This window comes from Myotis nattereri (genome assembly GCF_964212035.1).
Source record: "Myotis nattereri genome assembly, chromosome: 8".
Classification (NCBI taxonomy): domain Eukaryota; kingdom Metazoa; phylum Chordata; class Mammalia; order Chiroptera; family Vespertilionidae; genus Myotis; species Myotis nattereri.
The window spans coordinates 93,996,580-94,010,688 of record NC_138083.1 but is presented as its reverse complement, the minus strand read 5'-3'; the positions used below and the strand labels follow the sequence as shown (position 1 = coordinate 94,010,688).

Sequence of the window (14,109 nt, the reverse complement as noted above, 5' to 3'; positions counted from 1 at the left end):
GGCGGGGCCGGAATGCGGCCAGTCTCTGCCTCAGGCGTCTGCATCTCCTCCGTGGATTACAGGCCCCCCCCCCTGCACCCCGAGTGTCGTCCGCAGTTTCTCCAGGTGGGGCCGGTGGTGCTCACTCTCTGTGCTCATCACACGAACATGCTGCCGTGGGGTCTGTGCAGAGAGGGCCTCAGCCCTGCCTAACGTCCGGCACTGGGGTTTGAAGCTGGGGGCACCTCGGTGACCACGCCCAGTGTCCAGGAAACCCTACGTCCTCGTGGAGGCGTCATGGGGAGCGTGTGCCGGCCACTTCCTGTTGGCCTTGGGGCAGGGGCGGCCGCTGGACAGGACCCAGGCCTTCCACAGGCTCCTCGAACTGTTTGTTCTCCAGCTGGTTCCCAAAGGTCGAGTCAGAAGCACACGTTTGTCAGGACAACCTGTCAGACGCGCTGACGTGCCCACACCCTTCACGCCAGGCCCTCCCTGCCTTTCACGGGAGGAGAACCAGGACGGGGTGGAGGCGACGAGCCTCCTGGTTCCACAGGTTCTCACAGGTTTGTCTTGGAGGCGTGGTTGGCAGATGGAAAGCTGTGCACGCGGAACGCACACGTTGATGATCTCGTTTAGTCACGTTAACCGGTCACAGCTGTTGGCCTTCATCTGTTTGGATGAGGGGGAGGATTGCTGTGTGAAATGTGTTCAGAATAAAGATCTGGCCCGGCCGGCGTGGCTCAGTGGTTGCACATCGTCCTATGAGTCAGGCGACCTATTCCTGGTCAGCTCACGCGCCCGGGTTGCAGGCTGCATCCCCAGTGGCGGGTGTGAGGACGCAGCTGATCAGTGATTCTCTCTCATCATTGATGTTTCTCTCTCTCTCTCTCTCCCTTCCTCTCTGAAACCGATACGAGCATGTCTAAAACATGCATCTGCACGCAGACCGGCCGCTGTGAGTGTGTGGTCTCACCCCTGGCGCTGGGGTCAGAGGTGACAGGACCCGATGGTCAGAGGCCATGCAGCCAGCAGGTGTGTGTTTCCATTGGACTCGGATACGCACGTTCACCATTTAACCATCTTCCCACGCCCCGTGCGGCGGGTGAAGTGCAGGCACGTGGTCGTGCAGCCATCGCCGCCACCACCGCCTGCAGAGCTGCGCGTCCTCCCACAGGGAACGGCGCCCGCCACGTGGCCACTCCCTCCCGCCCCCTTGGCTGTGTGTTTTTAAAATCCTCACCCGAGGATATTGTTTTATTAATTATTATTGAGAACAGAAGGAAGGGAGGAGGAGGAAGGAGAGAGAAACATTGATGGGTTGCCTCCCACATGCGCCCAGACCCAGGCCAGGGGTTGAGCCCCCGGCCAAGGTCCGTGCCCTTGACCGGGAGTCGAACCCTTGACCCTCAGTCCCAGTCCAACGTTCTAACCACTGGGCACCAGCTGGGGCCCCTTGTTTGCTTTTGAAGCCTGAGTTGGGGCCTCATACTCCTGTCAGCGCCCTGTGCCCCCAACGGGAGGCAGCAGACGCTCCCGGGATGTGTGGCTCCCACGAAGGCATGGCAGTGCTCAGGCCTGCGGGATGGGGGTGCAGACGGCCCGTGTGATGCTGACAGTTGAGGACAAAATGGAAAAGCCTGGAAAGGCCGTTCAGAGGCGCCGGACCCATGGCTGACTCAGCACCAGGCGGCTTGGAGACGACGCTGTGGGCAGGCCTGGCCTTCGGCAGCCGCCACGGCAGCGGCAGCGGGGCCCCTGGGGTCCAGGTGAGCGTGTGACTGAACCTGCGGAGAGCGCGGTCTCCCGGGGCAGCGGCTCCTGTGCGGGGAGGCCGTGTGGCCGAGCTGGGACGGCGTGGGAGTGAGGCGGCCCCTCAGCCTGTTCCCGTGGGCTATGGGACAGCTGTCCGCCCACAGCATCAGGAGCGTGAGCGGCTGTTCTCAGGACCCCGCCAGGCTCTCCTCCCGCCCTGCGGGCCGTGCCGCTGGTCGCCGTGCCTCGTGCCTCCGACGCTGCAGGACGCTCAGTGCCTGTGTGACTGGCCTCTGGCGGGCGTGCATGGCCTCAGGCAAGGGCTGGGATGCCCTCACACCAGCCCGTTCCTCCTCCTCCGGCCGCAGCCCGCTCTGGTTTCACTCATCCTGCGTGGCCAGCGTCACGGCCCACTCAGCTTCCTTCCCTCCGGCCACCTCGCCGCCACCCCCCCCCCCCCCCCCTGCTCACTCCTCGTCATTGGTCATTGTCGCTCATTCGTCACCACAGCCCCTCCCGGCACCTGTCCTTCGCGCGGTGAGACCGTCGGCCCCACTTGGCGGCTGCTGCCCTCCAGGCTTCTCTGTGCACCTGGAAGTATTGTTGCCCTCACGTGTTCACTGCCCGTCCACCTCTGCTGGCCGTGGGCAGGGACCAGGGGCCGCTGCTCTGTGACTCCAGCCGGCCCTGCCCCAGGCAAAGGAGGGCCAGAGGTGGGAGTGAGTCATGGGCCGGCTTGGGAAGGACATTGGACTTTGCAGCGTGGAGGTGATCGGTGCCGGTTGGCAGAGACCTTTGGGGGGTAGGGCGGGGTCGGCCTGATGGTATTAAAGAGGATGGAAGGCTGGGCAAGGAGAGGTGGCAGGCCAGGGAGGAGAGGAGAGAAGGACTGAGGAAGCCACTGAGAGGGAGCTGTGTGCCGCCCCAGGAGAGCGAGGTCTGTTCCGCGTCAGACAGCAGGTCCCTGTGGGTAAGCGCGTGTGTCCCCAGGCTGGGGGGAAGGTGGCGTGTCCCTGTGGGTACGCGTGTGGCCCCAGGCTGGGGGGAAGGTGGCGTGTCCCTGGGGGTACGCGTGTGGCCCCAGGCTGGGGGGAAGGTGGCGTGTCCCTGGGGGTACGCGTGTGGCCCCAGGCTGGGGGGAAGGTGGCGTGTCCCTGGGGGTACGCGTGTGGCCCCAGGCTGGGGGGAAGGTGGCGTGTCCCCGTGGGTACGCGTGTGGCCCCAGGCTGGGGGGAAGATGGCGTGTCCCTGGGGGTACGCGTGTGGCCCCAGGCTGCGGGGAAGTGGCACCTCCTTGGTGTGTAGTCACTGAGTTGAAGTCTTGTTTTGAGAAACGCCTGTCTGCCCCATAGCGGCTCTGACTGCCCTACCTCCTGTGGCATTCACTCTGCACCTGCTTTTTGTTAAGAAGTTTCTGTTGAAATGCAAAGTCCCTGTCTTGTGGCATCCTGAGCCAGGCAACGAGGTGAGGTACCGGGGCTGCAGGAGGGAGGGCAGAGAAGGAGCAGGTGCCCATCACCATCACCAGGTGCCCATCACCGGGTGCGATCACTGGGTGTCCATCACCAGGTGCCCATCACCATCACCAGGTGCCCATCACTGGGTGCCATCACTGGGTGTCCATCACCAGGTGCCCATCACCATCACCATCACCAGGTGCCCATCATCATCACCAGGTGCCCATCACCATCACCAGGTGCCCATCACCATCACCAGGTGCCCATCAGCATCACCAGGTGCCCATCACCAGGTGCCCATCACCATCACCAGGTGCTCATTGCTGGGTGTCCATCACAGGTGCCCATCATTAGGTGCCCATCACCAGGTGCTCATCACCCGGTGTTTGCCCGCCCTCGATAGGCCACACAGCGCAATCTCTGTACCAGCTCGTATTCTGGGCAAGGCCCCAGCCAGGTTGTGCTGCGTAGCTAAAGCGGGGGGTGCGAGTTTCTCCTGAGTCCGAGGGGTCTCCATCGCCTTCAGCTCAAGACAATCCACCTGCCAAAGTGGCACATTTCGGGGAGGCCTGCACCCCATCAGCGACACCCCCGTTACACAGCAGTGACGCCCCTCAAATGATGCTGACCGATTCTGACGGGATCCTTCTGTTGGACCCTTTAAATTCTTCATTTCTCATATGAAACAAAACGTGACAACGTGGAGGTGAAAGCCACCTCCCCTGCCCCCAAGACCCCTGTCGGCTCTCCTCAGGTGCTGCTCACGCGGCTCCTTCCCTCTCTCGCCTGCACTGAGCTGAGTGCCTGCGGTGAGCCTCCCCCCACCCCCAGCACTCGCCCCCGTGCCTCCTGGGCTCCAGACCAGCCCGCCCCCCGTCCTCGGGGCTGTACACGATCCGCTTACCTGACCCAGTCGGGCGTTCTCCGAGGCCGAGCGCGGCGGTCACGGTGCTTGTATGTGGGCTGAGAAGTGGTGTCGGGTTGTTCTTGTTTAGGGTTATGTTAAAAGCACGTTCTCTATTTCATCAGACCGTTTTGGGTGATGTAACCTTAGCAACTGCGGCTTCATCACATGGCAGGCTGTCCCTTGTTGTGGGCTTTACGGCTTGTCTTAAAACCCCAATAAAATATGGTGACTGACAGCATTGACCATGAAAAGTACTTCTTCGAATGTCTCCTACGCACCTGTTTGGTATAAGACACGGGACAGACAAAGCCCTCTCTCTCATCTGGCCGTGTTATGGCTGCAACATCAGCACAGCGTGGCCAGCACTGGGTCTGCTGTGAGTAACTCCACCATCCGGGTCCGGAGTCCAGGCTCAGGGCTGCTGGCCACGACGGCGCTGTCGGCAGCGTGACTAATCAGGCTAATGCGATAAAAACAAGGCTCCGCGGCCGGCTGAGTGCGTGCGGGGGAGAGGGAAGCACTAAAAATAATGATTTCCTGGACATCTTGGCTGAGCCATGTTAAGGACATGAACGGAAACGCGTTTAAGGAAGTTTGCCTGATGTGTCTGGGAGCCGGGCGTGCTGAGTGTGGGTGACTTGCTCAAGGGAAGGTCGACGTGACCTTGGGTTTGCATTTTAATAAATACCGAGGGGCCGTGGAGAGTGTCCTGAGGATGAGGGACCGTGACTTCGAGCTGAAATACGGACGTTAAACGAGGAGTCAGGAAACCTGGGCGCACACACGTCCGGGGCGTCCGGCTCAGACACCAGGCGCCGTCAGCATCCTCGCTGCCCGTCACGTGCCTGGGAACGACGCTGTCCTGTGCGGGCAGTTAGTCCTGATTCCCAGGCAGCCAGATGGCTCCACGCGGAACACAGCCCAGTGGGGACGTGGCATTTTCATCCCAAAACCCCTGCCCGGGAATTCGGTGTTACCTGGACACTCTGGCTTCAGCGCTGGAGGGTTTAAGTAACATCCCACGTAATGGGCCCTGGGCATTGTGGTTCGGCTGGTTGAGCGTCGTCCCAAAAGGTTGCTGGTTCGATTCTCAGTCGCGGCACATGCCTGGGTTTTTGCTCGGTCCTGGTGGGCGATGTGCAGGAAGCAGCCGATTGATGTTTCTCTCTCTCCCTTCCTCCCTAAAAATCAATAAACTATTCTTTTTTTTTTAATATATTTTATTGATTTTTTACAGAGAGAAAGGGAAAGAGATAGAGAGTTAGAAACATCATTGAGAGAGAAACATTGATCAGCTGCCTCCTGCACACCCAACTGGGGATGTGCCCGCAACCAAGGTACATGCCCTTGACCGGAATCGAACCTGGGAGCCCTCAGTCCTCAGGCCGACGCTCTATCCACCGAGCCAAACTGGTTTCGGCAATAAACTATTCTTAAAAAAAAAAAAAAAAAAAAAAAGTAGCCCGGCTGGTGTTGCTCAGTGGTTGAGTGTCAGCCTATGAACCAGGAGGTCACAGCTGGATTCCCAGTCAGGGCACAGGCCCGGGTTGTGGACTCGGTCCCCAGTAGGGGGAGTGCAGGAGGCAGCTGGTGGATGATTCTCATCATTAATGTTTCCCGCTCTCCCTCTTCCTTCCTCTCTGAAATCAATAAAAATGCATTTTTAAAAAAGTAATATCATAGCAGAAGTATTTTTTTAAATACACATATATTTTTTAAAATATATTTTATTGATCTTTTACAGAGAGGAAGGGAGAGGAATAGAGAGTTAGAAACATCGATGAGAGAGAAACATCGACCAGCTGCCTCCTGCACACCCCCTACTGGGGATGTGCCCGCAACCAAGGTACATGCCCTTGACCAGAATCGAACCTGGGACCCTTCAGTCCGCAGGCCGACGCTCTATCCACTGAGCCAAACCAGTCAGGGCAGAAGTATTGTTTAAAGTATTTTGAATTACCTCTGCTGTTTTGTCTGTAGGATCAATGTCATTTATGCTTCTCACAGCTCAGCTACTCTAGCTTTTTCTTTATCGTGAATTTTAAAAATGGAATGCTTTTTTGTAAGTTATGCTTAAGATGCTTTGAGAGGGAAGATAAAAGTAGAAATTTGGAAGGGAGCTGCTGAATTCGGTCTGTGGAAATCTCTCCTGGTGTATAAAACCCGTGTGACTGCGAGTCGTATAAGCCGCTCTGGCGTGCGGGGCGCGGGCTCTGGGATCCCGGGAGGTGGTTCCGGGCGGTGGCGAAGGACAAGGGCTGCTTGGGTTTCACGGCGGATCCTCAGGGGAGGCGCTCGGGCTGTCACCGAAGCCCAGTTCCAGCCGCTGACATGAGCCTGCTCTGCCACAGATTCCGAGTCCGAGCGGTCCCTGAGCCGGCTGGAGGCGGTGACCTCTCGCTCCCCTGAAGAGGAAGGCCAGCGTCCGATCCCGCGAAAACACAGGATGTCGGAGGGCCAGGACTGCGGCGGGGGCGACGCGCTCTCCAACGGCATCAAGAAGCACAGGTAGGGACCTTGACTGTCACGCCATCTGCGTCTCCCGGCCGCGCTGGCTGAGCTGGGGCTGCGGCCTCAGAGCAGCAGTGCGGTCAGTGTGCCCACGCAGAGGAGACGCCGTGCGGCCGGAGCCGGAGCGGGCCTTCGCACCGGCTCAGGGGAACGTAAATCTTTCGTTGGCCGCAGAGCTGTGCGGACCTGCCGAGCCTGGCGCGGGCTCCGGCCCCGGCCCCGGCTCCAGCCCCGGCTCCGGCTCCGGCCCCGGCGCGTCCTGCATCTTTTATGACCGCCGCCGGCGCTATTTTGGTTTCCAGTCATTCGATCCCCGGGTTGGTCTTACTCAGAATGGATGAGGTTTCGCCTGCCCGTTGATTCCACTTAGCTACATCTTCACAAAGACTTTTATTGAGAGCCGGGGTTGGCCGAGCACGTCCCCTTCACGCTGCCTCAGAGCATGCGTGTCTTTTTATCCCCGGGACGATTTCGCCCAGGAGACTGCCCGCAGTTAGCGAGGCGTGACGGACACCGGAGTCTCCGGTTTCAGCCGCGTGTGCCCGCGGAGCACTGGGCACGGGCACATAGAGGAGCCGTCCGCACGTTCTGGGGGATGTGGGCTGTCCTCTAAAAGCACTCGGGTCAGAGGTTACGAGTGGCCAGTTTATACAAGATAGTTTTTGGTTTAATATTTGCGGAATGTGTCACTTTATCCCTGTTCCTGCGCCGTGATTCCGGCACAGTTGGTCTCAATTATTGTTCTACTGGAAAAAAATCCACGTATCACTCCTGATTCACGTGGATTTGCCCCTTGTTAACAAAATGTCTCACTTTGTACTTGTTTTGACAAGATCAGCGAGTTTTAGGTAACAAACTAGATACAAGCAGTTTCCTCCTGTTCAGGAGGAGGCCTTGCCTCTAAGCAGGTGACTGGTGGTGTCTATTTTTATTGATTTCAGAGAGGAAGGGAGAGGGAGAGAGAGACAGCAATGCTGAGAGAATCATCGCCTCCTGATCGCCCCCTGCTGGCCATCGAGCCTGCACTCAAACGGGACCTCTTAGTTCTGGGCCAACCCGCTGAGCCACACCAGCCGGCAGGAGTTTTTTTTTCTGTTTCTTTGTTATGGGGTGGAGCCACAACATTAGTGACAAAGAAACAGAATTTCCGGAGGATGAGGCCCAGAAATCAGGATTTTAAAAAGATTCCCAGGTGATTCTAATGTGCAGCCAAGGTTGAGAACCACTGGTCTAAAATGTCATTTAATGGGAACATCTAGAACAGTGGTCGGCAAACTCATTAGTCAAGAGAGCCAAATACCAACAGTACAACGGCTGAAATTTCTTTTGAGAGCCAAATTTTTTAAACTGAAACTATATAGGTAGGTCCATTGTTATTAACTTAATTAGGGTCCTCCTAAGGCTTAGGAAGAGCCACACTCAAGGGGCCAAAGAGCAGTATGTGGCTCGCAAGCTGCAGTTTGCCAACTACGGTCCTAGAAGGTCCACACGCGGCATGTGGTCGGTCTGCCTGAGACGGTGTCCTCTCCTCTTCCCCATTTACCTGCGGACGGAGCCGGCCGTCCCGGGAATAACTCGGTCTGGAGATGGCGTGTTGCAGCCCATGGCGTCACGCACATAGGCGCTCACCCTGAGCGTCTGATCGCTGTGAGTCTGATGGCGCCAGCAGACCTAGGGCGGAATGGCTTGGCACAGACCACGTCAGAGGCGCACGCTGGCCCATTCCCGCCGTGCGGGCACCTGCCCCCGCTGGCTCTTCTTTGCTTCACATCGAGATGGCTCTGGGTCCGGGCGCTGTCCATCGAGATGGCTCTGGGTCCGGGCGCTGTCCGTCTGGCCGTCCGTGGACACGGCGGCCCAGCAGCCTTGGTCCTGGAGACTGAGCAGCCACTGCTGATGTCACGAGGGGCTGCAGATGGTCGCGTGGCCTCCTGTCGTTCCCGTCACAGCTGGAACTCGTCTGTACAGAAGCTCCCTCCCTGTTCAGGAGCTGTTTCCTGCCGCCCTCCGTGTGGCGTGTGAGGACCGTGTCTGTGGTCATCTTGTCCCGCCTGCGGCCGGATGGACGGAGGCCCTCCGTGTAGCCTTTGGGGTTCTTCTGACAACCCCACTTCTTGTCATTTCTTTAGGAATAATTTGCATATGGTAATCGAGTCGTCTGTCGTTGCCTTGCTTTCTGAGACAAACAGGCGTGTCCGCGCCTCTGTCCGGTTCCTGCCTGAGCCCGGAGTCGCTGTCCACAGAGCCTCGGTCTCGGGAGGAGCGTGCAGACACGACCGTCCGGGTGGCGGTGTCGTGCTCCTGGCGGCCCTGGAGAGAAGTGGGCCCTGCCCCCACCTTTTTAAAGGAAAAACGCTTCATGGGTTTATGCCCATAGATTTCCATTAAAGTTTGGGGTAATAGGGTTCCCCCGTTTCCTTTATTCTAGTATATGTTTGAGTCCCCTCTCCACCACATTCCAGACCTCAAACAGTTGTAACTTCTTTGGAACTCAACTTGTTCCTCTGTAAAATGGGCACAGTATTGCTTGTTACGATCATCACAAGAGATGATCTCTGCAAAGCGCCCACAGTGAGGGCAGCTCTCTGGATGGCAGGCGCGTCAGGGACAGTGCGAAGCCCTGAGCAGAGGTGGGATTGTCTGTCTGTCTTCACGCACGGGGGCGTCTTGGGGCCCGAGGTCTGCGCTGGCCTCTGGAAGTGCCGGCCTTTGACTGACCTGTTTCTCAGTAAATGTGAAGCAAGGAAGCGCGTCCCCAGGGAACGAATCGGTGGTTGGTTTCCATGCGGTTCCGTGGGACGTGGCTGTTTTTTATTGAAAGGACCAGGTTGGCTGCCTCTGAAGCGGCTGTGAACTTGCCTGTCGGAGTGTAAACAGGTGATGCCGGGCTGTGCTCGCCTCGGTCCCCGAGAGCCGCCGAGAGCCGCGCCCCACGTGGAGGGAGGGCGTCCCCTCCGGGAGAATTCCAGCTCCTTTCACGTTTGCTTTCCACGCTCGCTCCTCGGAGCGCCCTGGCGACCGTCTGTCCGCGCTCGGGTCGGCTCCAGGCGGACGGACACAGGTCTCGGTGCCGGGCCCGTGCCAGCGTGACCGCCCTCCGCGGCCTCCCCCTCCCCCCTCCGCGGCCTCCCCCTCCCCCTCCCCCCTCCGCGGCCTCCCCCTCCCCCTCCGCCCTCCCCCCTTCCCCCTCCGCGGCCTCCCCCTCCCCCTCCCCTCTCCGCGGCCTCCCCCCTCCCCCTTCCCCCTCCGCGGCCTCCCCCTCCCCCTCCGCCCTCCCCGTCGCAGTCCTCAGAGGCCGCGCCGGCTTCCCGGCCCGTGGGGTTCGCCTGGACCCACACCCGCTGGAGCTGTGCCCACGGAAACCGCCCGCAGGGAGCCTGCCACGGGCAGAGCCCGCCCACTGTGCGCTCTGCCGGTGGCTCAGGAGGCACCGTCCTCTGCCAGGAGCTGCGGCACCAGCTCGGGACGCGGCAGGGACACGGCTGGGCGTGACCGATGAGGCACAGGGGCCTCCGAGCAGGTCCCGCCCTTTCTGACCTCACGGGCCACCGTCCGGCCGCTGCTCTACGGGTGTGTCTGTGTCTTTAAAACCGTCAGAAAAAATGCCGTCCATGCACAGCTCCTCCCAACACGTGATCACGTGACGGGCGTCACCCCTGCCCTGCCGCTGAGTCACACGGACACGGGCGATAGCGAGGACTTAGACCTCGGGGCGAACTCCGTTTGCCACAGCGAGTGTTTTCTTTTTGTAAAACATTTTTATTGGTTTCAGAGCGGAAGGGAGAGGGAGAGAGATAGAAGCATCCATGATGAGAGAGAATCATTGATTGGCTGCCTCCTGCACGCCCCACACTGGGGGTGGAGCCCACAACCCGGCACATGCCTTTGACTGGAATCGAACCCAGGACCCTTCAGTCCACAGGCCGATGCTCTATCCACTGAGCCACACTGCCAGGGCCACAGTGAGTGTTTATCCTTCAGGCTGTTCCTGTTGGTGTGGCAGTGACTCCATGGACCACACATCCTGGTCCTCAGCCAGGAAGCACGTCACTGCATCTCACACGCGCAGGACACATACATGTAAAGAGCAGGAAACACATGTCAAGTGCAGGACACACACATGTCAAGTGCAGGACACATGCATGACTAGCCAGGTGGATGCCAAGACATGGAGCTAAGTGGTGACGTGGCTGTGGAGAGGGGGGAGAGGCGCCAGGCTGTGGAGGGGGGAGAGGCGTGTGGCTGTGGAGGGGGGAGGGGCGCGAGGCTGTGGAGGGGGGAGAGGCGCGAGGCTGTGGAGGGGGGAGAGGCGTGTGGCTGTGGAGGGGGGAGGGGCGCGAGGCTGTGGAGGGGGGAGGGGAGAGGCGCGAGGCTGTGGAGGGGGGAGAGGCGCGAGGCTGTGGAGGGGGGAGAGGCGCGAGGCTGTGGAGGGGGGAGAGGCGCGAGGCTGTGGAGGGGGGAGAGGCGTGTGGCTGTGGAGGGGGGAGGGGAGGGGTGCGAGGCTGTGGAGGGGGGAGAGGCGTGAGGCTGTGGAGGGGGGAGGGGAGGGGCGCGAGGCTGTGGAGGGGGGAGAGGCGTGTGGCTGTGGAGGGGGGAGGGGAGGGGTGCGAGGCTGTGGAGGGGGGAGAGGCGTGAGGCTGTGGAGGGGGGAGGGGAGGGGCGCGAGGCTGTGGAGGGGGGAGAGGCGTGTGGCTGTGGAGGGGGGAGGGGAGGGGCGCGAGGCTGTGGAGGGGGGAGAGGCGTGAGGCTGTGGAGGGGGGAGGGGAGGGGCGCGAGGCTGTGGAGGGGGGAGAGGCGTGTGGCTGTGGAGGGGGGAGGGGAGGGGCGCGAGGCTGTGGAGGGGGGAGAGGCGTGTGGCTGTGGAGGGGGGAGGGGAGGGGTGCGAGGCTGTGGAGGGGGGAGAGGCGTGAGGCTGTGGAGGGGGGAGGGGAGGGGCGCGAGGCTGTGGAGGGGGGAGAGGCGTGTGGCTGTGGAGGGGGGAGGGGAGGGGCGCGAGGCTGTGGAGGGGGGAGAGGCGTGAGGCTGTGGAGGGGGGAGGGGAGGGGCGCGAGGCTGTGGAGGGGGGAGAGGCGTGTGGCTGTGGAGGGGGGAGGGGAGGGGCGCGAGGCTGTGGAGGGGGGAGAGGCGTGTGGCTGTGGAGGGGGGAGGGGAGGGGCGCGAGGCTGTGGAGGGGGGAGAGGCGTGAGGCTGTGGAGGGGGGAGGGGAGGGGCGCGAGGCTGTGGAGGGGGGAGAGGCGTGTGGCTGTGGAGGGGGGAGGGGAGGGGCGCGAGGCTGTGGGGGGGAGGGGCGCGAGGCTGTGGAGGGGGGAGGGGCGCGAGGCTGTGGAGGGGGGAGGGGCGCGAGGGCCGCCGCGCTGAGGAGGACGGCAGTGGTGTCTGGGGCCGCCCGCGGCTCTCAGCAGGGCAGGTCTCTGCGGGCAGTGAGTGGACGCTCCCACACGGGCCCCTCACAGGCGGGTGTCCCGGCCCCGGCTCTGGTGTGAGCGCCGGATGTGCTGAGAGGGCAGGGGAGGTCCGCGCCCTGCGGGCGAGGGCTTCAGCCTGCGGGCTCTCCGCCGGCGTCGCGCTGGGCCCCAGGATGCCGGCTGAGTGAGGATGCCGGCTGAGCGCAGATGCCGGTCTGAGCGAGGATGCCGGTCTGAGCGAGGATGCCGGTCTGAGCGCGGATGCCGGCTGAGTGAGGATGCCGGCTGAGCGCAGATGCCGGTCTGAGCGCGGATGCCGGCTGAGCGCAGATGCCGGTCTGAGCGAGGATGCCGGTCTGAGCGAGGATGCCGGTCTGAGCGAGGATGCCGGCTGAGCGCAGATGCCGGTCTGAGCGAGGATGCCGGTCTGAGCGAGGATGCCGGTCTGAGCGCGGATGCCGGCTGAGTGAGGATGCCGGCTGAGCGCAGATGCCGGTCTGAGCGCGGATGCCGGCTGAGCGCAGATGCCGGTCTGAGCGAGGATGCCGGTCTGAGCGAGGATGCCGGTCTGAGCGAGGATGCCGGTCTGAGCGCGGATGCCGGTCTCAGTGAGGATGCCGGTCTGAGCGAGGATGCCGGTCTGAGCGCGGATGCCGGTCTCAGTGAGGATGCCGGTCTGAGCGAGGATGCCGGTCTCAGTGAGGATGCCGGTCTCAGTGAGGATGCCGGTCTCAGTGAGGATGCCGGTCTCAGTGAGGATGCCGGTCTGAGCGAGGATGCCGGCTGAGCGCAGATGCCGGTCTCAGTGAGGATGCCGGTCTGAGCGCGGATGCCGGTCTCAGTGAGGATGCCGGTCTGAGCGAGGATGCCGGTCTCAGCGAGGATGCCGGCTGAGCGCGGATGCCGGTCTGAGCGAGGATGCCGGTCTGAGCGAGGATGCCGGTCTGAGCGCGGATGCCGGTCTCAGTGAGGATGCCGGTCACAGCGAGGATGCCGGTCTGAGCGCGGATGCCGGTCTCAGTGAGGATGCCGGCTGAGCGCAGATGCCGGTCTGAGCGAGGATGCCGGTCTCAGTGAGGATGCCGGCTGAGCGCAGATGCCGGTCTGAGCGCGGATGCCGGTCTCAGTGAGGATGCCGGCTGAGCGCAGATGCCGGTCTGAGCGCGGATGCCGGCTGAGCGCAGATGCCGGTCTGAGCGCGGATGCCGGTCTGAGCGCGGATGCCGGTCTGAGCGCGGATGCCGGTCTGAGCGCGGATGCCGGTCTCAGTGAGGATGCCGGTCTGAGCGAGGATGCCGGTCTGAGCGCGGATGCCGGTCTCAGTGAGGATGCCGGCTGAGCGCAGATGCCGGTCTGAGCGAGGATGCCGGTCTCAGTGAGGATGCCGGTCTGAGCGAGGATGCCGGCTGAGCGAGGATGCCGGTCTGAGCGAGGATGCCGGTCTCAGCGCGGGCTCTGCCCTCCCGCCGCGCCCCGCGGGGCTGCCACGCACGGCCCACCAGGCGCTGGCCGCGGTCCGGCCTCGGCTGTGTCGCTGGCGGTTCGCAGCGCTGCTGGTGCGGCACCGGCCGCTCGCCCGCCTCGTGCGCTGGGGCGCAGGCAGCGCCGGCTCCTGGCGGTGGCTCTCAGGACGGGGCCGTCGCCGCCAGTTCCCGCCCTCCGTGCTGCGGGCCGGCGGCCGCTGACTCGGAGCCGCTGTCGGCCCTGAACTGCCGCCTGCACGGCCGCTCGGAGCAGCAGACTCACCGGGCAGCGGCTCGCTGTGGGGCCGCGGGAGGCCCGGCCCGGCCTCTGACCCCGGCCGTCCTGTGCGGGTTTATGCACAGCCTGCAGGGAACGAACCCCGGGTCCCGCTCATGGCGCCGCCCCTGCTGCGGCGGCCCGTGCGGGGCTGGCAGGTGCCGTGGACGTGACCTCGCCGGGGCTGGAGGAGTCTCCCTCGTCCTGACCTGCAGTTCAGCCGGTCGGGGCCACAGGTGTGTCCACGGAACCAGCTGCAGGACACGTTCTCCCCGGGACCCCACCCACCCGCTGGCCCGCGGCAGGGTGCCCGAGGGGGTGGGTGACGGGCGTCGGCTGCCCTGGAGGCGGCTCCTCG

At 62.4% G+C, this 14,109-nt stretch overlaps 1 protein-coding gene across 10 annotated transcripts in view; it reads left to right on the top strand.

The window, feature by feature from the left end:
* OSBPL1A (oxysterol binding protein like 1A) overlaps positions 1-14,109 on the top strand; it is a 108,742-nt gene that overhangs the window by 68,183 nt on the left and 26,450 nt on the right. For all 10 annotated transcript variants that reach the window (XM_081096682.1, XM_081096687.1, XM_081096689.1 and 7 more), the window contains one exon: positions 6,447-6,603. In XM_081096682.1, coding sequence (XP_080952808.1) covers positions 6,447-6,603 — 157 coding nt within the window. The remainder of the gene's footprint in view (positions 1-6,446; positions 6,604-14,109) is intronic.